Genomic DNA, 23816 nt, shown 5'->3' with positions numbered 1-23816 from the left:
ACCTGGCAACTTTTTGGCATATCTCCCCTGTCTTTTTGCCTTCTGACCTCCTGGTTTTGAACTCTATTTTTGATGGTTTATTGTCTCTGCACACTTTACCACTGCTAATCAGTGCTGAAGTGCAAGTGCTCCCCATATAAATTGTACCTTGGATTAGTTTAGCCATAATTGGCATATTTGATTTACTGATAAGTCACTAGTAACATGCCCTAGAGGTGCCCAGGGCCTGCGAATCAAATGCTACTAGTGGGCCTGAAGCACTGGTTGTGCCACCCACATTAGTAGCCCTGTAAACATGACTCAGAACGGCCATTGCAGTATCTGTGTGTGCAGTTTTAAACTGTCAATTTGGCTTGGCACGTGTACCCACTTGCCAGGCCTCAACCTTCCCTTTTACTACATGTAAGGCACCCCTAAGTTAGGTCCTAGGTAGCCACAGGGGCAGGGTACAGTGTATGTTTAAGGTAGGACATATACTAGTGTGTTTTATATGCCCTAACAGTGAAATACTGTCAAATTCGGTTTTCACTGTGCAAGGCCTATCTCTCTCATAGGTTAACATGGGGGCTACCTTTGAATATCCTTAAAGTGCAGATTCTCTTTGAGAGCAGATACAAATTTGGAATTTAGGGCTTCTGAGCTCACAATTTAAAAATTTAGTGAAGTTGGTTTTTAGATTGTTAGTTTGAAAATGCCACTTTTAGAAAGTAGGCATTTTCTTGCTTAATCCATTCTGTGACTCTGCCTGTTTGAGGATTCCCCGTCTGGGTGAGTTTGACAGTTGGGCTGTTCACACCTCTCCTCTAGACAGTGACACAAAGGGGGCTGGGGTGTAGCCTGCATATCTTGATTAGCCATCTGTGCTGGAGGGGAGTGGAGGAGTGGTCACTCACACCTGAAAGGACTGTGCCTGCCCTCACACAATGTTGTCTCCGACCCCCTGGTGAGTGTCTGGGGCCTGGCCTGGACAAGGAAGGATCTTGCAAACACTTGAGACTTTGCTTTGAAGTTTGCCAACTTCAAAGGCAGAACTGGGTTTAAGAAGAAGACCCAAAACCACAGACTGGTAGAATCTTTCTGGAATCAAGAGGAACCTCTGCAAGGAGAAGATCTGAAGAGCTGAAGGAGGAGTACTGTCCCTTTGCTGTGTTGCTTTGATGGACCGGCCTGCGGTGGCTGCTTCTGCCTGAAAAGAGTGCAAAGGGTGAACTTTGCTGTGTGTCCTGCTTGAGAAAATTCTCCAAGGGCTTGGAGTAGAGCTTGCCTCCTGTTGGAAGTCTCAGGGACACCAAAGACTTCAGTTTCCTCGACCTGCAGCACTGGGAACAGCATGTTTTGTGCTGTTCAAGAGGAGAAACCACTGCGCCGCCACCAACGATGCCGCTGGCCTGCACCGTGACCTGCCGACGCTACACGGAGTCGCATTGCTCCGCTTCGCACCGCGACCCTGGTCTCCCTGATGCCGTCATCGGACGACTTCACTGAGCTGCTGCTCGCACCACGACCTGTGGGCCCTGCACTCCGGCATCGCCTGCTCACACCACAGCCTGGGCATCCCCGACGACACCGCTCCTGCTGACACTGGTGACGCTGCCTGCACTGTGGCCTGTGGACACCGCTCGTGAGGTACACGAAGCACTGTCCCATCCCGCACTGCTGGCTTGGGCCTACCGACGACAGCGCTTCAGCAACGACGCCGCCGCTGCCTGCACTGTGACCTGTGGACACCGCACGTCGCACCACCCCGCTTCACACCGCAGCCCAGGTCTCACCGACGCCGCTGGACGCCATCAGCGAGCCGCGCCTGCACCGTGACCTGTGGGCACCACACAATGCATTGTCCCACTTCTCATCGCAGCCCTGACGCCATCCACGCCGGCGCACCAGACTCCATCTGCCTGGAGTTTGATCTGCAACATGTGTGACTTCAAGGGCCCGACGACTCCTGCACCGACTCTGGACCCGACACCGCGACATCAGTGACGCCACCCTCCGGAGCTCACCACGAGGATCACGACGCCCTGCAAATCCAAGGTACTGTTTGCGGGTCTTCCCGACACCGTAGCTGGCCCACAACGCCGCGGCCGACCTGAACTGTTGGTTTTGTTAATCACTATGCGACTTCAAGGAACTGTAGTTTTGAGTAAATCTTGCATAATTCATATTTTTCTTACTGTGTGTTGGATTCCTATCGTATTTGGTCTTGTTTTATATAGATCAATATTGGATATTTTTCTAAAACTGGTGTGGTGTCCTTTTGTAGTGTTTTCACTTATTACTGTGTGTTATGTGCAAATGCTTTACACATTGCTTCTGAGATATGCCTGACTGCTCATGCCAAGCTACCAAGGGGGTGAGCAGGGGTTATCTGAGCGGGTATCTCCCTTATTCTGACTAGAGTGAGGGTCCCTACTTCGACAGGGTGCAAACCAACTGCCATCTAGGGACCCCATTTCTAACACTTTGGGGGTTATTCTAACTTTGGAGGAGTGTTAATCCGTCCCAAAAGTGACGGTAAAGTGACGGATATACCACCAGCCGTATTACGAGTTCCATAGGATATAATGGACTCGTAATACGGCTGGTGGTAAATCCGTCACTTTTCCGTCACTTTTGGGACGGATTAACACCTCCTCCAAAGTTAGAATAACCCCCTTTGTGTATTTGGATATGCTCGAGCTTGCTGAGTATTTAGTATTGCACCCAGATACTGTTGTAGTGTGCTGGTTGCAGGTGTGATTTTTGGTAATTTATTGAGAACCCTAGTGTGTGCAAGGTTTGTATTACATAATGCGTATGATTTTGGCATTGAGTATGACTGTTTGATTTTATTAGCCAATCGTCTAGACACGGAAAGACATGTATATGTTGTCTTCTTAGGTAGGCTGCGACTACTGCTAAGCACTTTGTGAATACCCTTGGAGCTGTTGTTAATATCAATTGCCTACTATGGTAGTGCTTTCCTTGAATGACAAACCTGGGATATTTTCTGTGTGCAGGATGGATGGGTATATGGAAATATGCATCTTTGAGGTCTAATGCTGTCATGAAATCTTGTTTTTGTAGTAGTGGGATGACATCCTGTAAAGTTACCATGTGTAAATGTTCTGACAGGATGTAAAGATGGAGGGTCCTGAGGTCTAATATTGGCCTGAGGGCGCAATCTTTTTCAGAAATTAGAAAATATAGTGAGTAAACTCCTGTCCATATGTGAAACTGTGGTACCAATTCTATTGCTTGTTTGAGTAGTAGAGATTGGACCTCTTCTTGCAACAGATTGATGTGTTCTGTGGATGGTTTGTGTGACCTTGGTGGGATATTTGGAGGAGTGTGTATCAATTCTAGGCAATAGCCATTGCGGATAATTGACAGCACCCAATTGTCTGTGGTAATATTTTGCCAATTTGTGTGGAACTGTTGAAGTCTTCCCCCCACAGGAGAGGTGTGGTGTGGAAGGGAGTAAGAGAAGTCACTGTTTTGGGTGCTGTGGAGGTTGCTTGGAGGCCTGAAATTTCCCTCTATTACTGGGGTACTGCCCTCTATATGTGCCCCTAAAACCACCCTGTTGGCTTTGCTTGTGATGTGGATGCCTCAGCTGTCTGTGGTCTGAACCCACCTCGAAACTGAGGTTTTCGAAAGGACCCGCTGTATGGTGCTGAGTAGAGTGCGCCTATTGCTTTTGCTGTTTCAGAATCCTTTCTTAATATTTCTATGGTTGTGCCAACTTCTGGCCCAAAAAGCTGTTTTTTATCGAACTGCATATTTAACACCGCCTGCTGCATTTCTGGTTTGAATCCAGAAGATCTGAGCCATGCATGCCTGCGTATTGTGACTGCAGTATTGACACTTCTAGCAGCGGTATCTGCTGCATCTAGGGCAGATCGTATTTGAGTGTTAGTAATGGCTTGTCCTTCTTCCACTACTTGTTGTGCCCTTTTTTGATGTTCTTCGGGGAGATGCTGGATTATGTCTTGCATCTCGTCCCAATGGGCTCTGTCATAGCGAGCTAACAGTGCTTGTGATTTGGCTATCCTACACTGATTTGCTGCCTGGAATGCAACTCTTTTCCCTGCAGCATTGAATTTCCTGCTCTTCTTATCAGGTGGGGGCACATCTCCTGATGACTGACTGTTTGCTCTTTTCCTGGCAGTCATAATTACCACAGAATCTAGAGGTACTTGATGGGTGATGTAATCAGGGTCTGAGGGTGCAGGTTTATATTTTTTCTCTATCCTGGGTGTTATTATATGTGCCTTAACAGCGTACTCGCAAATGCAACGCAGTGTTTGTACCCCGGGCCGGTATGGTGGCTGCCATTACGGAATTCTTTCTTTAGCAGATTTGAAAGGCCACGTAACAGAGGCGATGTTCGGAGGGGAGTATTAAAATTACTTACTAATAGGTGACTTTTAACTACACAATCTAAGGATATGTGACTTACGGCGGATTTGCCTTACAGCCCTGATGAAGTCGATGGGGTATCCCCTGGATGAAACACGTGTTGGCTGTGGGGTCTGAATGGAACAAAGAAACACCAAGATTATGACTTATGGCAGTATTACTGAATAACTGACTGGATTGAATTTGGACATTGATATTAAATCTCAAGATTTTCGGAATCACGTTGGAGACTGTTTCACCTCTTCAATTATTTGTTTGAATTTTACACCATCCTAAGACACGTAGGCCGTCATTTCAACTTTGGCGGACGGCAAGTGCCGCCCGCCAAGTTGAAACCGCTGAGCTGCCTTCAATGCGGCCGCACTCCCGTGGTGTCTACTTGGAGATCCCCACTGGGGATCCGCCCGCTGGCCCAGTTGGGATCTCGGCCTCAACACGGGAGCCGGGTCCAAATGGAGCCGGCAGTGTTGCGGCGGTGCAATGGTGCGACGGGGGAAGTTGCACATGTCGCGCTTTTCACTGTCTGCTAGGCAGACAGTCGAAAAGCTCCATGGGGCCGTGGCAGGGGGCCCCGCGACTCCCCTTTCTGCCAGCCTTTTCATGGTGGTTCATACCACCATGAAAAGGCTGGCGGGAGGGGGACTCATAATCCCCTGGGCAGCGCTGCAAGCAGGCCCAGTTGGGATCTCGGCCTCAACACGGGAGCCGGGTCCAAATGGAGCCGGCAGTGTTGCGGCCGTGCAATGGTGCAACGGGGGAAGTTGCACATGTCGCGCTTTTCACTGGCTGCTATGCAGACAGTCGAAAAGCTCCATGGGGCCGTGGCAGGGGGCCCCGCGACTCCCCTTTCCGCCAGCCTTTTCATGGTGGTTCATACCGCCATGAAAAGGCTGGCGGGAGGGGGACTCATAATCCCCTGGGCAGCGCTGCAAGCAGGCCCAGTTGGGATCTCGGCCTCAACACGGTAGCCGGGTCCAAATGGAGCCGGCAGTGTTGCGGCAGTGCAATGGTGCAACGGGGGAAGTTGCACATGTCGCGCTTTTCACTGTCTGCTATGCAGACAGTCGAAAAGCTCCATGGGGCCGTGGCAGGGGGCCCCGCGACTCCCCTTTCCGCCAGCCTTTTCATGGTGGTTCATACCGCCATGAAAATGCTGGCGGGAGGGGGACTCATAATCCCCTGGGCAGCGCTGCAAGCAGCGCTGCCCTGGGGGATTACAACCGCCGGGACCAATGTGGCGGGAAACCACCCGATCCATGAGGCTTCCACATGGTTGGCCTGAATAGGCCCGAGTTGGGCGCGCACGCCCAAAGGGTGAACAAAGTTGTTTTCCCCGACAGTACTGCTGGGTCAATGGAAGATATAAACCCGATTGAGACAATACAGATGAAAAGAGAGTTTTACAGAGTTTTCCAAATCGAAATCTCAGAGTGAGAGGATACACGTCCGAACCCGACGGCAGAAAGAAAACAAACTAACAATGGAGTCGATGCCCATGCGCAATGGAACCGAAGAGGAGGAGTCACTCGATCCTGTGACTCGAAAACACTTCTTCAAAGAAAAACAACTTGTAACAGTCTGAGCCCAACACTAGATGGCAGGATAATGCACAGCATGTGTATCTGCAGCTACACATGCCATCGAACATACATATATATGTATATATACAGACCATTATGAATTTGTGAATTGTACCAAGTTTCTAAAAATGCAAACAAGTACCATTAGTCCACAACCATATGGTCAGGCTCTACTGCAATATGAACATGATTGCTATTTCAGAATAAAATATGTCCACAGAGTATAAGCTAGTGCCACAGTGTTTGACAATGACTGGGTGGCTTTATTACCTCTGTAGAGATATTGGTCTAAAAATGGAAAACAACCTTGAAAACATTGTGTACAGTAACCTTTATCTTGCATGACTGAAACATACCTTGCCTCCTCTATGAGTGACACCTTTGATATGCATCTAATCCTTAGCACAGTACTTCTTTGCACGTTTTTTCCGATTTGATACAAGGAAAGGATCATACTCTTCAAGTCTTCTCTGTTCTTACCTTTATAATAGTTCATGGCATCAGGGTACACCAGGTTGAATGAACGGATGGACTGGAGCAACAATGGGGACCTACAACTAGCCATGGATGTGCTTTTCTGGATAAAGGTAATTATTATCAATTGCCTACTATGTTACCTGTTATAGGAATGTAGCCCTTTTCTATACAGTGTTGTGGCTGGTTGTAACTTTCATTCATGATAAATGTATTATCAAACAAGGAGGCTTTATTCAGATTATCATTCTGCCATGGCTAGCACATCTATTTTGCAGTTTGTTTACATATGATCAATTTTGTTTCTTCAAATAGAAGTCCTATTTAAGAAATTGTTAGGGGACAGTAAGTAGCCCAAGATTTCACTGAATAAATGTGTAGTCCAAGGACTAAGAGAAACCTTTAGGCTTCTGGACTCATACAAACTTTATTCGTTTATAACATGAGAGCTACTTTGTTAGACCAATCAGTCTGTCCCATCTACGAAATACTGGAGTTGTTCTTTTTGGAAGGGGGAACAAACAATTCATTTTAATCACTTACCTTTCTTCAGATTCAGAATGTGGCATTTCTGCTAGGATGATTCTTTTTCATGTTGGTAGAAACTTAGGCCATTCTCTACGTAACTCTATTTGAACAAGGGTTCTCAGTGATGTGGATAAATATTCTCATTCATGAAAATAGCAAATCTTTGTGGTATTTAAGGATTTTCAAAAGGAAAGTGTGCAACAACCATGTCCTAGAGGCCAGCAAGTTGTTATCATTTTGGGATTTGAGAGCAAGATTTAATCGACTAACTTGTTTGGAAGTACATGGGAATAAGGATATATTGGAACCTTGCTTCAAGAGTAAAGCCATGGATTCTCTGACGGACAAAACTCGATTTGTTGTTCTCTGAAGGAGAGATTGAAATCAAACTATCCAACAGTTATAAAGTACTTCATCCTGGTCATTTCAATTCAAGTTGTCATATGCATTGCATTTTTTCTGCTTATCCGTTGCACTTCAGTTATTATGCACATTCCTCAATGATAAACATATTTTGTCTATTAATATTTGTGCATGTTAATCATATCACGTTTTTCTTTAATGAAGGTTGATGGTGCATCAGTTGCTCATATATCATGCACTGAGAAATATTTTAGTAAACATGCAACAGAATTATTATGCTAAATCACGGATTTGACATCATTAGTCACGAGGTTTGCTCCTTTCCTAATAAGATGAAAAGAGAAACTAAGGCCCTCATTATGTACATGGCGCCAACCTTGCTGGCAGTCAACAAAAGACCGCCAGTGTTGGCGCACGGCATCCCGCCACATAATGACACATGGAGACTCACCGCCATTGATGGCGGTGAGGCACGCCATGTGCTATGCTGGCAGTCGTTGGCGGGGGTGGATGCTGCTCCACCCTCACTGCCACGTCACTCCCTACACCACCACACCTATTATGAAGCAGTTTTAGGCATGGCGGTGTATGGAGAGGTGGCGATGGTGGCGGAGCAGCATCCAGGGAGCCTGTTCCCTCCCAGAGTGGCGTGACGGATAAGGTAAGTGCTGTCCAAGAGGGAAGGGTGTGTGTGTGAGTGTGTAAGTGGATGGGGGTGTGCATGGGTGTCTGTGGGGGGATGTGTGTCTGAGTGCATGTATGCATGTGTGCATGTCTGTGAATGGGTGAATGTGGATGTGGGGGGTTGGGGTCTGGGGGGACCTGTATATAGGGGTGGGGGGTGGGGGATGGTGAGGGTCGGGGTTGGGGAACCTGCATGGGGTTTTGGGGGTGGAGGGTTGGGGTCAGTTTTCAGGGTTCTCGGGTGTGGGCTGTTCTAGGGGCTTGGAGGGGTGTGTAGGGATAGTGGAAAGGGGGGGAGGGCCCAGGCATGTCACATACAGGTTACAGGAATGATTATTCCTGTAACCCGTATGCTTTCCGCCAGGTATTACCTGGCGGGGTAATTCGCCAGGGAATACCTGGTGGAATAGGGATCATAATCCCACCGCCTGTCCTGCCTCCACCGCCGGGCAGAATGTGCTCACAGTCAGCCCAACGGTGGACTATGGCCTGCCGGTGGGTGGTAGTGAATTGGCTGCTTTGCAGACAGTTCACTACTATGTTCAGAATATGGCGGTCTGGGCCGCCATGTCGTTGGCGGTAATGACTGCCACCGCCGGCGTGGCTGTCCAGACCGCCATGATCATATTGAGGGCCTATGTCTGACTCAGAAGTATCTTTGGAGAGAGACATCTTCAGTTTTCCTTGGGAGATTTGAGCAAGCTGTGTACTGAAAACTGAAGCCAGCCTATCTTTGCTTTTCGTAGCTTACAACATCATAACAGAGACTTTTGCGAGCTTCTCAAAGCACAGTAGCAGATTGGAAACAATAATGTTATCCAGCCACAGAATGTGTGTTCAGGCCAACTAGGAAACTCATATTGGCACTTTGGTGCAAAGATAAACTTAGCTATGGACGATCAAGGGAGGGGCTTCATAATAGGCTAAATTTTTATCACATATTCCTTTGATTTAATGAATACGTTGCAGTTCTTCATGATATATAGTATTTATTCATCTGTTTAATTAGATATGTTATTATATTTATTCTAGTAACATCGATTCACACTATCTGCATCAAGATTATGGCATTAATTTTAAATAAAGCCTCTAAATATATTGGGGTCATTTTGACCTCGGCGGTCTTTTTGAAAGACCGTCGAGGGACCGCCGTGCGGAAGACCGCCAGTGTTGGCGGTTTTCCGCTCGGCCTATTATGACCGTTGGCAGCTCTCCGTCCTTTTACGGACGGAGAGCCGCCAACAGCCATACTGGCGGGAGGCGGGGAAGTGGAGGTAGCTCCACCTCCACTGCCACCGCCACGCCAACAGAACACCGCCCAGCAAATCACGTCCTATGATTCGCTGTGGCGGTGTTCTGTTGGCGGTGTGGTGTCGGCAGAGCTGCCCCCGTGGCTCCTGTCCCCTCCCGGAGGATCGTCGGACCAGGTAAGTTGATCGTCCGTGAGGGGAGGGGGGTGGAGGGGTATTGGGTGTTGTGTGGGTGCATGGGGGTGTGCGTGTGTGTGTGTGAAGGGGGGGTGTGAGTGCATGTATGCTTGCAAGGGTGTTGTGTGTATGGGAATGAGTGCGTGTATGTCTGTGGGTATGTCTGTAAGGATGTGTGCGTGTATGTTTGAATGTGGGTGTGCGTGTCTGCCTGTGTGTGTGTATATAGGCATGTATGTTGGTGTGTGTGAGTGTGTAGGTGGTGCCTGCGTGCGTGTCGTGTGGGTATGGGTGATGTGTTGTTGGGGGTCGGAGTGAGGAGGGGGGCCCTGCCACCTTTGGGGGGTGGCAGGGGTGGTGGGGGGGTAGGGGAGGGAGTCAGGGTGGGGGAGACCCCTATCAGTGCCAGGGAAGGAATTCCCTGGCATTGATAGTGCTTACCGCCATGGATTTCATGGCGGTTCAAACCGCTGGGAATCCACGGCGGTAAGCCGGGTCAAAATACCGCCGGCGGTATAGTGACGGCCGCCGGGCTGGAGAACCAGGTCTCCAGCCCAGCGGTCGTGTCCGCCCTGGCGGGCGGAACGGACAACCGGCGGATGACCATGGCGGTAACCGCCATGGTCATAATTCCAGTGCAGTAAGACCGCCAGCCTGTTGGCGGTCTTACCGCCGGTTCTCCGCCTTCTGCCAGGGTTGTAATGACCCCCATAGTGTGGATTTTGTGTATGTGTTCATCCATCGAGACAAGAGGTCCTTGATCTCACTAACATAAATAATCCTGTACTTTCACAGGAATGATTGTTGTCTGTATGCACAATCCAAAATATGTTGGAAGAGGCCAGTGGGCCATGCTCCACTTGACTTCTAGACTCCAGTTTGGTAAATTGGCTTTGACCTGTGCATTGCTCAGGGTGGTTTTGGCTGTCTATTACTAGGCCATATTTGCTGGTGAACATTCAAAAACATATCACTTTTACAGCAGTAATCAATAGGACAATATATTGATACCATCAGTTCAGTGCTAGTGTTATTCAGTGCAGTAGGATGTTTGGGAATGGGATCACATTTTTAAAAAAAGGCTTGATATGAATTACAAATCCAACCTACGCTCACTGTATTCTGTGTGTTGTCAATCAGGCTTTACTTGTACATGAGGTACTGTGACGGGTTGATTGGCGATCACCCACACACTTCCAGGTCCTGTACTGACTCTGCCCCTGGGGACCGTTGCCTGACCCGCCTCCCGTCCCGTGATTGGTGGGACACTCAGGATCGGCGGGCCGCCGCCAGGTTAAAATTGCCTCCGACAGCACTGGTAGAGATCGATGGTGTGGAGGAAGCAGACGGACGATCACAAGAGGAGGAAAGAATCGGGTTAGCGGAGGTCACCAAAGAAGAAGAAGGGCGGCGCTTCGAGACCCGGACCCAGCAACTGCTGAATGCAACTTGGAGAAACCAGCCGGAGACGTCTGACAGGTCCTGCGGGAGCAGGCAGCCGGGAGGACGAAACGCTAATGCCCGCCACGTTTCTGGAGAAGCGTGGCAAACCCAGGTGCGTGGGATTACATACCTGAGTGGGGAAAAGAGACAGAAAGAGAGCGAGAGTGAGAGAGACGTATGAAAGGGGTGGGGGGGAAGAAGAAAATGTGGGGAGGAACGAGGGAATATAAGGGGAGGGGGGAAAACAGAGCACAGACACCCTCTCGCATCGAGCACACTGAAGCACTTTTGTATATAGACTAAGGCACTTTAAAGACACTGCACCTACGAAACTATAGAAAGCACAACGGAAGAAGGGGAAAAACATTAACGCACTGAAAAGGCCAGAAGAGCGGTTTCAGAACAGACGTACAAAGAGAGACAACAAGCAAAAGAGAGAGAGTGAGATCATAGTCGTTGTAAAACATGAAGTAGAACAGGCAGAGACTAGAAAGAGAAAGGAAAGAGAAAAAACCCCAAATGTGATCCCTCCACTTACCTTATGTCCTCTGTTCTCTTCACATGTACCTCCCTGGACACCTGTACACCAAGGAAATAAAAGGGAGAGAAGAGTGAGAGCGACCACAACAAGAAATCACCAACCACCCAAAGGAGAAAAACCCTTTAAAACTTACCTGCACCATACCTCACAGACTATCCTCTTGTTCTAATAAAACACTGGTACACCTGACCAACGCGTTCGAATATTCCTTCCACACGGGAACCGATCACAGGTACTTTCAGGGATAAAATCAGTAAATGTTGATCAAAATATAATTTAATAATTTTGATCGTGGGGAAGTCTAAACAAAAAACTGAATGTGGAGATGTGTCTGGCAGAGATTTCCAAGGTTAGAATATTAATATTTTTAAATATTTTGTAGAAATGAGCTAATTGTGAATGTGAACTGATTTATGAGCGCTGTTATGACTGATACCCTAATAGTGTGTTTGTGGGGTTCACACACAGCTGAATGCACTTACGTTATATGATTACTAGCTTTTCGTGCCCTATAATTTGTATTGCATGCATGTTTTCCTACATAATTGGCATCTCTTTTTTTTTTTTCTGAGGGGTGCATATTCGTTAGTTCTTTGGATAGATCATGAATCCATTTCTTTATGCAATATGTTTATATATATTTTTATATGTACATATTTACCTGTTTCCTCTTTTGCTATTATCTGTTTCTTAAAATCTTCACTAAGGTTATTAGAAACCGGGGCAGCATGTAACAACCGCAAGAAGAGTGGGATGGCCAACGTTTCAAAGGTGAGAAGATAGCACGACAATATAATTTACAACAACAGATCACAAAAACGATGTTACTAATGAATGGTATATAATCACACTATTACTGGGGTAAAAAAATGCAAAAAAATCTGTCCTATGTCTCCGATGGGTCAAATCGAATGAGAAACACTGGCAAACGTCACAAAGCTAAATGATCAAAACTGGAGAAATACCATATGGGATGGATTAATAACCTTTTTTGATGATGTCACGAGATCCAACTGAAGAAGTACTGAGAATATTAGCTAAATACAAAAGCATGTATGGCTATTAGAACATCCTTAAAAAACCACACCAGTTTCCAAACTAATGGGCTTGCAATAAATCTAAAACAGGCAACTTTAAAATGTTTAGGAACAACTCAATGAGAGATGCTACTAAAACTGTGGCTTAAAACCTAAAGAAAATGCTGGAACATTTTGTGGAAAGCCTGCTAACGACTAATAGTACAAACTTCCAATATTGGAGTACTTTTTATATAATAAAATAATTACACCCTAATTTCTCTAACTCAGGAAATCATGAAAATATGAATTAAACTAATGTGATAAATACAACACTGAAGCGAGTTCTTATGGGGAGAAACATCTTAAACAACGTGTTGGGAACAATGTGGATGTTTCCCACGCAAGCGTAACCACTCTTGCCGGAACAATGACTGCCTTTTTCTGTGCCTTAACCACGCATGTGTTGAACTATGCATATGCGTGGTTAAGGCACAGAAAAATGCAGAGTGGATGGGGAGAGGATGCGGTGACGTAAGTGTGACTGGTGAGGGTTGGGGGTAGTTTTTAGGGTTGAGGTGGATTAAGTGCATGGGGTGGTGGGTTGGGCTATTTATTTTTTTAGAGGCAGGGGTGAGGGGTGTTTGGGAATTTGTTTTTTTAGGGTATGGATCAGGGTGGGGGGTCGCGCTACTTTTGTTTTTTAATGTTTAGGGGTGGGGGTGGATTAAGGGCTTGGCTTTGGGTGGGGCTTGGGGGGTATTTTTCTTTTTAGGGCCGTGGTGGGTGATTCGGGTGATTTTAGGCTGAGGGGGTCGCACTATTTTGTTTTAGGTTTTAGGGGTGGATTAAGGGCTGGGTTGGGTTGGGGGTTAAGCATTTTAGGGTAGGTGGTTATGTGGTTATGTTATTATTTTTTTAGGTTTTGGGGTGGGGTGGATTAAGGGCTTCGGGAGGTTGGGGAGTAGAGCTAATTTTTTTGGGGGTGGGGTGAGGGTGTTGGGCATTTAAGGGTAGGGGGTCGTGCTATTTTTTTTTTATGTTTTAGGGATGGGGTGGATTAAGGGCTTGGGGTGAGTGGGGGGTTGGTCATTTTAGGGTAGGGAGGTCACACTATTTTTTTTTTTAGGTTTTAGGGGTGGGGTAGATTAGGGGCTTGGGGCGGGTCAGAGTTGGGCATTTTAGGCTATGGGGGTATGCTATTTTTTTAAGGTTTTAGGGGTGAGGTGGATTAAGGGCTTTTTTGGGTCTCAGGGACAGGGTGGGGTTTGGTATTTTAGGGTGGGGAGTCACACTATTTTGTTTTAGGTTTTATGGGTGGTTTAAGGGCTTGGGTTGGGTGGGCGGTTGGGCATTTTAGGTTAGGGGGCACATTATTATTTTTTTAGGTTTAAGGGGTGGGGTGTATTAAGGGCTTGGGGTGGGTGGCAGTTAGGGCTAATTTAATTTTTTAGGGGTGGGGTAGGGGGATTGGGCATTTTAGGGTAGAGGCCACGCTACATTTTTTTTTAGGTTTTTGGGGTGGGGTGGATTAAGAGCTTGGGGTGGGTGGGGGGTTGGGCATTTTGGGGTATATGGTTACGCTCTTTTTTGAAAAGTTTTAGGGGTGGGATGGATTAAGGGCTTGGGGTAGGTGATGGGTTGGGCTAATTTGTTTTTAGGGGGGGTGAGGGGGTTGGGTATTTTAGGGTAGGGGTCATACTATTTATTTTTTTAGGTTTTAGGGGTGAGGGTGGATTAAGAGCTTGGGCATTTTAGGGTAGGAGGGTTGCGCTATTATTGTTTTAGGTTTTAGGAGTGGGGTGGATTAAGGGTTTACGGTGGGTGGGGGGTTGGGCTAATTTATTTCTTTAGTGGTGGGGCAGGGGTTGGGTATTTTAGGGTAGGGGGTTGTGCTATTTTTTATTTAGGTTTTAGGGGTGGGGTGGGGTGGATTGAGGGCTTGGGGTGGGTGGGGGGTTGGGCATTTTAGGGTAGAGGGTCGCGCTATTTTATTATTTTTAGGTTTTAGGGATGGGGTGGATTAAGGGCTTGAGGTGGGTGGGGGTTTGGCTAATTTTATTTTTAGGGGTGGGGTACTTTTTGGCCTCAGGGCGGGTGGGGGGTGGTATGATAGAACTACACATGCCATTCCCACACATGCCTTTACTAGGCATGCTTTTACAAAGAAAAATCGTTGTAAAAGCATGCATGGTAAAGGCATGCATGGTAACAATGCGGTCATTGTTCCGACCACGTTAAGGCATGCGTGGTTCCAGGATGTGCGGTTCCATCATACATCCCTTTTGGTTGACAAAGAGGAAACCCATTCTATTTAGAGGAAAAATAAGAGTACATAAATATAGAAAGGGTTTCCTATCACTAAGTTTACATTTAGAGAATAGAGCATATATTTTACACCAACTCTAAGATTTGTTTACAGAGGAAAATATAGATGTATTTTGGGGAGAGAAGGTGATAACTAATTACTTATTTTATTGTGGTTTGGCAGCATCAGTGTGCTTTTGTGCAAGATAACAGTAGCATGGAGAGCATCATAGAGGAGGAGCAATGAGCTGAAGGAAATAGGACTGTTTTGAAACTATAAGAAGACCTACTAAATTCTAACTAGACAGTTACAACTGACAAAAAAATGAATTATAAAACTTCACCAGACACTAGAGAATGGCTAGAAGAAATAGGTAACTTGTGATAATATTTTTTTCATGAACTGGAAGAAGCAACTGTATATCAAAGCATGTGTCATGCATGTTGGAAAGTAGATTAATAGTAGTGGTAAGTAGGGACCTAACACTAGTAATAAGGCCACAATCACAGGGTCTCAATAAATTAATCCCTTGCTCATCCCCAGGTAGCTGGCAATGAGCAGGCAGGCTTAACTTAGGAGACAGGTGGGTAAAGCATTTTAAAAAACCAATGCATTAAATAAGTGAGACACAACAGTCAATAAAAATCCAACACTCATTTAATAAATATAGGAAATATTGTTATCTTTAAAATGGCACCAAAATGAATAAAATCCAATGTAGGGAACAGGAGATATGATTTTTTTTAAATAAATCAAAACTTGCTTACTAGTGCTTAAAAACCAATAGCACCAACCGGGGACATCTGGTCGTGCTTGACTGGGACCAAGTCACAATATGAGGCCAACCGCGATGGAGCCCTGCTCGGTTACACTGAGCGGGAGGCCTCGGTCAAAGTTTTACCTTTAGACAGACATTCTTCTGGAGTTTTTCCTCTCGTCATCGGACGAGGCTCCTCGTCAGGCTGGGATTCAATGCAATGTCATCGGATTGGCTAAGTGCGGACTCCCAGTCAACTCCTTGAAGTCTCATCGATGGAGAAAAGCTCCAGAGCTTCAGCAGGATGAACCTGAAATTCAGGCCGGGTCACTGTTCAACGACGGCGGCTTCACTTTTGTCGAAAGGTCGGTCACCTTATAGAGCATTTCTCCAAAAGTTCGCCAATCTTCTCCAAACTTCTGGCTCTCCTTCCAGAAGAGTCCTCCTTTGGGTCTCCAGTAGTCCACAACACCAATCCAAGGGTCTATAAGCTGTGAGATAGTCTTTGAGGTGTTGGGGCTCTGTTTCCCAGAATGCACCTGGAAATTCCTCAAACATCCAGCTGAAGGTGGTCAGCTGGTTCCTCCTTGGTGGGGATGTTGCAGGTTATTTGAAATGGGCTCGTTAGTTGGCAGTCAGTTTAAACCCTGTCCAAGTGGGGACCCTCATTCTAGTCAGGGCAAGGGAGATACACAGCTGAGATAACCCTTGCTCACCCCCTTGGTAGCTTGGCACCTAGTCAGGCTAGTCAGGCTTATCTCAGAGGCAATGTGTAAAGTATTTGTGCAAACACCCACAGTAACACAGTGAAACCATGACAAAAGGACTCCACACCAGTTTAGCAAAATAACCAATATTTATCTAATCAAACTAGGAAACAAGAACAAAACGACAAAAATCCAACATACACAAGTAAATATATAAATGTTTAAAGTAAAAGAGTCTTAATCCATAAGAATCAATCGATGTGCAGTTTCCGCACAAAGTACCTGGTATGCGTCAAGAATAAAGCCGCATGGGTGAATGTGCGTCGGAAAAGCAAACAATGCGTTGTTTCCTTATGAGGCTGTGAGTCAATTCTTTCTCCACTGGGTAAGCGATGCGTCGATTTCCAGACAAGCAGCCTCGGGTCTGTGCACTCGGGGATGATGCGTGGAAAATCCGGATGCACCCCAGCGATTAATCCACGCTAAGCAGTTGAAGAGTTGATCTCACCAGCAATGTGTCCATTTTTGAGCCGCGGTGCAGGCGCTGCGTCAATTTTTCTGCCGCTCGGCTCCGGTGCATGGAGTTTCACTCTAGTTCTGCCAGCTTCTCCTTCCAGGGGCCAGGGACTGGATGTGGCACCACTTGGCAAGTCAGGGGGCTCTCAGCAAGAGAGCCCAGGTGCTGGCAGCTGAAGTCTTTGATGTCTCTAAGACTTCCTAACAAGAGGCAGTCTCAGGTCAAGCCCTTGGAGAATCTTCACAAGCAGGATACACAGCAAAGTCCAGTGTTTGTCCTCTCTAATGCAGAAGCAGCAACTGCAGGCCACCCCAGCAAAGCACATGCAGCAAAAGGGTAGTACTCCTCCTCACAGCTCTTCAGCTCTTCTCCTTGGTAGAGGTTTCTTTGATCCGGATGTGTTCTAAAGTTGTGGGGACAGCAGTCCAATACTTTTACTCGTTTCTCCCTCTGAAGTAGGCAAACTTCAAAGGAAAGTCTCTGTAGTACACAAGACTCTGCATCTTCTTTGCCCTGCCCTAGAGACACACTAGGGGGTTGGAGACTGTATTGTGATGGGACAGATACAGCCCTTTTAAGTGCAGGTGACAGCTCCAACCTTCCACTCTAACCCAGGAAGACTCAACAGGATATGCAGGACACACTTCAGTTCCCTTTGTGTCACTGTCTATAGTGAATTCACAAACAGCCCAACTGTCAGTCTGACCCAGAATTGGATTCAGCAGCCAAGCAGAGGCACAGAATGGTTAAGCAAGAAAAGTTCTCACTTTCTAAAACGGCCATTTTCAAACAGGCAATCTAAAACCAACTTTACCAAATGATTTATTTTTAATTTGTGAGTTCAGAGACCCCAAACTCCACATATCCATCTGCTCCCAATGGGAAACTGCACTTAAAAGATATTTAAAGGCAATTCCCATGTTAACTTAAGAGAGAGAAAGGCCTTGCAATAGTGAAAAAAGAATTTGGCAGTATTTCACTATCAGGACATGTCTTACCTTTTAAATACACTGCATCTTTCACAGGGGGCTGCCTTGGGCCTACCTTAGGGGTCACTTACCTGTAGTAAAAGGGAAGGTTTGGGCCTGGCAAGTGGGTACATTTGCCAGGTCGAATTGGCAGTGCAGACTGCACACACATACTCTGCAATAGCAGGTATGAGATATGTTTACAGGGCTACTCATGTGGATGGCACAAACAATGCTGCAGGTCCACTAGTAGCATTTGATTTATAGGCCCTGGGCACCACTGGTGCACTTTACTAGGGACTGACCAGTAAATCAGACTCACAAGTTACACAGAGAGAATATGCACTTTAGCACTGGTTAGCAGTGGCAGAGTGACCAGAGTCCTAAAGACAACAAAAACAGACCAGAAAAAATAGGAGGAAGGGGGCAAAAAGTCTGGGGATTACCCTGCAAAAAGGGCCAGGTCCAACACAATTGAAGCTTTTCTAACCTGTTGCTGTCAGTGAGTCCACTCCTTCCCTCTCTTGGAGCTAGGCAAAGTCCTTGGAGCTATAGTTCTTCAGTGTGCAGCAGGTGCAGTCATGCAGAGTGCAGTCCTTTAGGTTGTAGACCAGGGTTCCAGCAAAGTATTCCTTCTTCTCTGTGTAGTTCAGGCAGTGTTTTGAGTTGCTGGGCAACTCTCCCATATGTATCCAGTGTTCCTGGGCTGGCAAGTGGGGGGCAGCCCTGACCAATAGGGTGAAGGGTACCACCCTGTGGGGTGACCATTCCCTGTGAAGTGTGGCAAAAATCAATTCCAGGAAGCATGTCTTTCAAAATCCAAGATGGAGGAAACCCCTCATTGGAGTTACGATCTGACTAGGCCATCCCACTGATGTGCTTATTTACCTAAACACTCCCTCTCCAGTCCTTCTGTTAATCTCATTACTGGGCCTGATTTCATACTCAGCGGATGGTTTACTCCATCACAACAGTAATAGATATCTTGTCCACCCAAATCTAAATCCCATAGAAGATAATGGGATTTGGATGTTGGTGGACCGGATATCCATTTCTGTTTTGAAGGAGTAACCCATCTAAATCAGGCCCTTAGTCTCTTTTTTGGAAGTTGAAAATCTCCTGCATGATAAACCTCAGAGTCAGAAAAACAGTATGTAGGGGGTAAGAAATTGAGACAAAACGTAGGGGATAATGCAAAAAGACCTGGTTTCCCACAATGCATTTGTTAAATTATGAGACTAAACTGTAATGATGAAGTCAGATATAGTTCCCACAATGAATTTGACAGCATAACACCAAACACAATCTTTTTCTCTGTATGCACGTTGCGTTCCTGTGCAGGGTTGTCCAACATTAGTTAAAGAAGACCATACTCATATCAGATTTTTATAATGACCTGTGTATAGAAACTTTTCCAAGTTACATTAATTTATGTACACATTTATCTCATGTGGGCATCTCGAAAATGAATCCCTGTTCTTACCCTAGGGGATCCATGTTCAATGCCTAATTGTGTGATGGGTATGCTTTAAAGAGTTAAAATCTTTTTTTTATTACAATACTAACAAATTAAATGACATTCCATAAGCACAGATAAAGATAGCAATGTACTGACTGCATTGATTATTGTTGATAGTTAAAATCATGCAATAAGTTGTTAGAAAGAATTTTGTTGTGAAAAAGAAAAGAAATTGCATTGCAGTTATGTCTTTATACACATTTAGACACAAGTGAAAAGCCAGAGGGAACAACTGGAAATCACATTTAAAAAGTGCAAGAATTCAAGCTTAGTATGGTTAACTTACCACTGTCCCTATGAGTATCATGCCTAGAAAAATGAAGGGCAGCAGGAAAGAGGGCATCTCAAAGTTCCAAAATCCTCTTTGCAAAGTTGTCAGGTCCTATGGGAAAACATAAATCAAGATGTATTCTATACACAATATGTATAATAGGTCAAACACTGCTAATAGCTTATCTGAGTGTTGTTGTCTTTATGTGAGTCATATTTGCGGAATTTCGAAGTAGGAATGGCAAAATAAATCGCATTACTGAGGGTTAAAGAAAAACATTTTTATCCATGGAAGCACATTATTAAGTTTGCCAAGAATTCTGCATTTAATGTTTTCCAGCTTTTCTGTAATCCTATAGACCATTTAATTTTGTGCGCACCTCCACGAATAACATATCTTTATTGTCAATAAATTAGTACATGAGTTGTGAGTTTTGGTTTGCATTAAAAACCCTAGCCAGCAAATTTCAGTGATTTTATGCATTTGAGCTATAAAGCAGTACTTGGAAGCACAGCTTTGGGAAAAGACCAATGATACAGATATAATTTATTTTTCTAAATACAAATAAATTGTTAGATGTGCACTCAAGTTCAGCATATGTTGATCCCCTGTTAGAAACTGGGCTGTTGTTTGAGTTAGGTTTTAACCCTGATGTAGCAACAGCCACGGTCCCTGACACGATGAAGCACAGAAGTCACTATATTAACCTGAGTTTGACACACTGGTAGCTTGGCACAAAAGAAGCAAAGATTAACTTAGAGCCAATGTCTATAGAATTTATGAAGCACACATACAGTAAAGAAGTGAAAACACAAGAACAATTCCACATCAATTAAAAACAAAATAGAGTAATGTTTAATAAATTATTTGACACTAAAATGGCAAAAATCCAATTGATAGAACCGGGGATTTGAATTTTTAAAGTTTAGAGTAAATACTAGCTCCTAAAAGATGAAAACTCCAGTCATGGACATCTAGTCGCACAAGACCGGATCATAGTAAAAAAAAAATATGGCTGACTGCGATGGAATGCAGGTTGAATACAAGATGTGGATTGTGCATGGTCAGAAAGAAATTTCAACAAAAAACTTTTAAGAAGGTAAACTTCCAGCAGGGCACGGCTGCAGGTGGTGTCAAAAGAGAAGGCGTCATCGAGGAGTCGCTGGACGAGGTTGCAGTGAAGATTTATATGTTTGGACTTAGGGCCTGGTTTAAAACTCAGAGGATGGGATAATCCATCACAACGGTAATGGATATCCCATCGACCGAAATCTAAATCCCATTGAAAATAATGGGATTAAGATTTCGGTGGACAGGATATCTGTCACCGCTTTGACAGAGTAACCCGTCCGCCGAGTTCCAAATCAGTCCCTTGGTCTCTTTTTTGGAAGTCAAAAATCTCCTGCATGATGAACCTGCAAGTTATAGCTGACAAGGGCTCCACGAAGCCAGATACCCTTTCTGCAAAGAACCGCTGAACAGGATTTGTGGCAACAGAGGAAAGTGTAGCAGGAGCTGCCACAAAGTCAGGCAGACCAATGATGATGATGCACCTTGAGCGGGTCGGTAATGCAGTCTGCTCTAGGTTCTCAGACCACTTTTTAGCCAAAAAGGTTTTAAGTCCCAAGTTTTGGATTGTGGCTATCTCTGCACCTTCAGCACCACTTTCAAGGGTCCAGGACTGGAGAGGCACCACTTGGAGGGCTAGGACTCACTCAGGCCGGGTCTAGATTGTTGGAGCCTTTTCCGTCCCAGAGGCTCTGATCAGGTGACCAGCCAACTAGCCCTTGGAGTTACTCTGGTAGTCCTCCGTTCAAGCAGTGGAACTGGGCTCAAGCAGCAGGGCTGGCATCTGAGGATTCATGGCAAGCTTCAGGCAGCAGAGCAGCCCTTCTAGGTGCAACAAAGCAATCTTCTGGAATACACAGCAGGCCACAGCAGTAGGAAGGCACCTGAGAGTCCTTTTGCAGGTCCAGAAAGTGAGCTGAAGAGTGGATCTAAGGGTCCTTTTTATACCTACGATTATTTCCTTTGAAGTACCTGAAGTTTCCCACCTCCTCTGCCTTGGCTCCAGCCTGACCACATGAACAATGAGGCAGTATGAAGTTCTTTGTGTGAAGGCAGGGCGCAGTCTATTGACATGTAAGTGGGGCTGAGCCCAGCTCTGCCCACCCCATCCTGTCAGTGAGGACCATTCAGACACACCTAATCCCTCTTTTGTGTGGATGTCTAGGAGAAATAAACAAAGTCCAACTGCCAACTACACCCAGTAATGTGACCCAGGAACAGGCTGCAGGCACAAAATAGCTAGGACAAGAAAATGCCAACTTCCTAAAAGTGGCATTTTCAAGATTGTAATTTATAATCCGACTTTACCATTAAAGAGGGTTATAAAACACAATTTGTTAGACACCAAACATGAAATACCTATGTGTTCCCAATCAAAAGTTAACACTTATTAAATGTAATAAGGCAACCCAATGTTATCATATGGGAGAGGTAGACCTCACAGTACTGAAAAACGTATTAAGGTGTTTTCACTAACAGGACAGATAAAACTTAAAGGAACAAGTCCCACCTTTTATTTACAATGCACCCTGCCCTAAGGGCTATCCAAGGCCTACCGTAGGGGGGTTACCCTACAAACGTAGGTTAACGCTTGTCAAGCAGGTTATTTTGCCAAATAGAATTGGCAGTTTAAAACTACATTCAGGCTGCAAAGGGATACCTGGGGCATGTTCTAAAGTGATACTTAAGTGGGAGGTACAATAAGAGATGGAGGCCCACTAGTAGAATTTAATTTATAGGCCCTGGGTATATGGAATACCACTTTACTAGGCATGGACCTGTCTCACACACCTCACTGTGTCACTGTACCTTCTGCATGTTGTGATTCCTAAATTAATCTCTCAGTGGGCACCTGAGTGAGAGAGGATGTGCACAGAACTAGACCAGTGATAAACACCCTACTGCATAGCTATACCTTTGCCTCCTTTGGCATGTTCTGATTTCTTAGTGTAGCCCTGAATGGGCATGTGAGTGAGTGGTAGTGTACGCAAACCTGGACCTGTGTTGACACACCACTGTGTCAATGTACCTTTGCCTCTGTTGGAGATTTCTGTCCCAGAATGCTGCTCTGAGTGGGCATCTGACTGCTGTGCACAAATGGTGACCAGTGTTGGGCACAAACCTAGACCTGTGTTGACACCCCAATGCTCACTGCACCTTTGTCCCCGTTGGCATGTTCCAATCTGTGAGTGTAGCTTTGAGTGGGCATTTGAGTGAGTGTCCTTGTGCACAGACTTAGACTGATGTTTGACACCTCACAGTGTCACTGTACCTTTGCCTCCATTGGAGATGTGTAAATGCCTTAGTGCAGTCCTGAGTGGACAAGTGAGTGAGTGACTGTGTACAGACCTGTATTGGACACCCCACTGCATCAGGGTAACTTTGCCTCCATTAGAGTGTTCTCATACAGGAGGACAACCCTGCTAGGGCATCTTCGTGAACAGTCGTATGTGTAGACAGGGAATTCTGTTGGACACCTTACTGCTTCACGGTGTCTTTGCCTCTATTGGCTTATAAACATCCCTAAATCTAGCCGTGGGTGGCCACCTAAGGTAGTGACAGTGTACACAGAGCTGGATATTTGTTGGACACCCCACTGCATCACTGTACCTTTGCCTCATTTGGAGTGTTCTGATCTCTGAATGTAGCCTGAGGGGCATCTGAGTGTGTGGGGGCTTGTGCAGACCTAGACCTGTTTTGGGCACCCCACTGTGTCACAGTACATGTCCCTACTTTGAAGCATTTCGATCCCTGGGTGCAACACTCAATGGGCATTTGAGTGAGCGGAGGTGTGTGTAGCTTTAAGAGTAGTATAGAGCTTTTAGGCTCAATACCACAAGCATATTCAAATCTCTCAATGAAGCCCTGATTCTGTGTCTCCGTGTAAAATTACCAGTCATCTCCGAATCAAGACTCTTCATAAAATGGAGGCAGCGTTCTGCTGCATAAAATGTTGGCTCTTCCAGCCAATTACAATTGAGGAAAAAAATAATTCTTTAAAAGTTTAATGAGAAAGTTTAATAAATAGTGATACAATAGAAGTGTACAATGTAAGATATTAAACAATATAATAAATACAGTAACATAACCAGTAATAGTTTAAATATTTACTCAGGTAATTAAAGTATGAGTGCAAAGAGAAAGACAGAGGGAGAGGTTGAGTGGAATCACACAAAACGATTATATACAACTAATGCAATGACATAATATGAAAATAGCAACATTGTAGAATAAATTAATGCTG

The 23816-nt window shown here is 45.5% G+C and overlaps 1 protein-coding gene across 1 annotated transcript in view; it reads right to left on the bottom strand.

Moving 5' to 3' along the window:
- The window catches only part of PTPN5 (protein tyrosine phosphatase non-receptor type 5), a 556863-nt gene that overhangs the window by 286110 nt on the left and 246937 nt on the right, over positions 1–23816 (bottom strand). Inside the window, exon 4 of the mRNA XM_069223005.1 lies at positions 19520–19615. Coding sequence (XP_069079106.1) covers positions 19520–19615 — 96 coding nt within the window. The remainder of the gene's footprint in view (positions 1–19519; positions 19616–23816) is intronic.

This window comes from Pleurodeles waltl, chromosome 3_1, assembly GCF_031143425.1.
Source record: "Pleurodeles waltl isolate 20211129_DDA chromosome 3_1, aPleWal1.hap1.20221129, whole genome shotgun sequence".
Classification (NCBI taxonomy): domain Eukaryota; kingdom Metazoa; phylum Chordata; class Amphibia; order Caudata; family Salamandridae; genus Pleurodeles; species Pleurodeles waltl.
Note: the sequence above shows the minus strand (reverse complement) of the source record. Positions and strands in the feature narration are given on the sequence as shown.